General features: G+C 46.8%; 1 protein-coding gene across 6 annotated transcripts in view; it reads left to right on the forward strand.

The window, feature by feature from the left end:
- ppp1r9a (protein phosphatase 1, regulatory subunit 9A) overlaps positions 1–2,500 on the forward strand; it is a 44,564-nt gene that overhangs the window by 27,494 nt on the left and 14,570 nt on the right. For all 6 annotated transcript variants that reach the window (XM_031586293.1, XM_031586294.1, XM_031586295.1 and 3 more), the window contains exons 6-7: positions 133–288; positions 1,031–1,084. In XM_031586293.1, coding sequence (XP_031442153.1) covers positions 133–288; positions 1,031–1,084 — 210 coding nt within the window. The remainder of the gene's footprint in view (positions 1–132; positions 289–1,030; positions 1,085–2,500) is intronic.

A 2,500-nucleotide genomic window follows, 5' to 3' on the forward strand; every position in this document is an offset into this window, starting at 1 on the left:
CCTTGTGTAAGAGGCACTGGTACTGGGTCTGTAGCGGCTGTGCTTAGGGATTGTCTGGGCCAAAGTGAGCGTCGTCTGGATGTTTTGGAAGGTGAAATGTCTCTTGTGCTAATGCTAACGTCTCCCCCTCAGACGGGCGAGTACGCCACCGACGAGGAAGAGGACGAGGTGGGGCCAGCCGTCAATAGCGGCGAGATGACCATCGAGGTGTTCGACCTTCCCGAGACTGATGACATCATCTCGCCCTCTGACCTTGACGCCACCAAACTCTATCAGAAATTCAGAGAGGTACAGAAGTGACCCTAAAGCTATGTTTTATTTTAAAATAGTTTTAGTGGCATTGGTGGTGTCCACAAATAGGGATGTATGTGCTCATGTATTTTTGTCAGTGGCAGGAAAATCCTCCTTGTGTAATCGTTATCTATCTTACTCCATCACTCATACTGCCTGAGCCATGCTAGACTGCTCCCGATGTTGAAAGTATCAAATCCCAGCATCCCACAGCACATGCCCTCCTCCACTTTGTCCTCACTACATTCCTCTATCTCCACGCCACTCCCTCCTTCCCTCACTCACTCACTCACTCACTCACTCACTCATTCTCTCACTCACTCTCTCACACACTCTCCCTCACTCTCTCTCTCTCACTTACACACACAGTCACTCTCACTCTCACTTTCACACACACACTCTCACACACACACACACACACACACACACACACACACACACACACACACACACACACTCACAGTACCAATCCCTCCTGGTTCTTCCGCTCCCCCTCTCCACTCCTGAGTCTCCCCATGCGCCTGAGAGACAAGGCTTGTCATTCCTGAGTGCACTGCTGCCGGTTAGTGTTGCGGGCAGCCATCGCTGTACCGCCCTGAGCAGAGGCCGGACGTTTGATACGATCCCCCTCCTCCTCATCCTCCTCCTCTTCCTCTCCCTCTCCCTCTCTCTCACTCTCACTCTGTGTCTCTCTCTCTCTCCCCCACCCTTGCCTGCCCCGCTCTCTGTCTGTCCACAGCTGCAGATAAAGCACACAGTCACTGAGGCCGAGATTCAGAAACTCAAAAGCAAGGTAAGGATCTCTCTCTCTCTCTCTCTCTCTTTCTTTTTCTTCTCTCATCGCCCTGCTGTTTCCAAACTCGGCAAAGACGCAGTGAGATGAAGGCATTCGGCGCTTGGCCTTGCCTGGCTTGCCTTGCTTTAGGGGGGAAACTGGCATGTTTTGGAGATTAGGAGTTGCGGATTTTCAGATGGAGAAAAAGATTGTGAGTTATATTCAAGTTAGTCTGGTTTGGTAAGAGAAAGAATAGGTTACAAAACTAGTGGTTTAAAACGGGGGGTATTGTTAAAAAACTGCGATTAATTAGCCTTGTAGCTACTGGGAAACAACTGGGGGAATCCTTCAAGGAAAGCTAATGGATGTGTCAAGATTTAAAAAAGCACTATTATTATTCATATTCATCATGAATTATAAATCGCTAGCTAAGTAGCTGATATGCTTTGGTGAGACAGGGAGCATTAGCACACTTGCGATGTGGGGTAACAGGTGTTTACTCTCGGCACATAGCTGGTTAAGCGACTAGTCAGTCAAAATGAGGGCTGAACTCCAGGGGTTTCCGTTCCTTGCATGTGTGTCAGTCAGGAGGCATGTCAGACTAATTACACAGCTGCTCTTAATGCTACATAGCCTGGTTATTTAAAGTCTTTGTTTTAAAGACCTGTTATACAATCTGCTCTATATAGTGTGCTCTTAATAGTGTTTAGAGCTGGGAATTGTGGTTCAATTTTCTCTATTTAGTGTTTATAATGGTTTTCAGAGCTGGGAATTGTATTTCAATTTGCTCTATTTAGTGTTTATTATGGTTTTTAAAGCTGGGAATTGTAGTTCAGTTTCAAACACAGATGTGGTATTTAGTGGGTTGCTTGTGCACCAGCTTCTGTCTCTCTTTGGCCGTCCATTTATGTGTTTTATTTGACACTACTGTCATTCGATACTCACTCCTGTTCAGGCTTACGGTCGTGAGTTTTCTCATCCCCTCACCATTTTACTTCGCATTGTCAGCGCCCGCTTGAGTCGAGTCTATATGTCAAGGCTGTCTGAACATGAACATTAGCCATTTCACGCCATCTTACAAACTGCCTCAGCTGTGCTACGCTGCTCTTGATATTGCCTGTGGAGAAATATAAAGCCGAATATATAGCCTCCTTTTCTTGCTCTTCCCTTTCTTTCTGTCTTTCCTTCTCTCTACCCTGCTTCTTTCTCTCCCACCTTCTTCACTCCTCTTGTGCGAGCGGAGTGTAATACTAAACCTTAAGTGCTTCTGTGGGATCTCTCTGACACTCCCTGGTGAATTTGTGTGTGTGTGTGTGTGTGTGTGTGTGTGTGTGTGTGTGTGTGTGTGTGTCTATGTGCTCACCTGGATTTGTGTGTATGTGTGGGCATGTTCCATGTGCCATTGTGTGTGTGTGTGTGTGTGTGTATGTGTCT

Source organism: Clupea harengus, chromosome 19 (genome assembly GCF_900700415.2).
Source record: "Clupea harengus chromosome 19, Ch_v2.0.2, whole genome shotgun sequence".
NCBI classification, from domain to species: Eukaryota; Metazoa; Chordata; class Actinopteri; order Clupeiformes; family Clupeidae; genus Clupea; species Clupea harengus.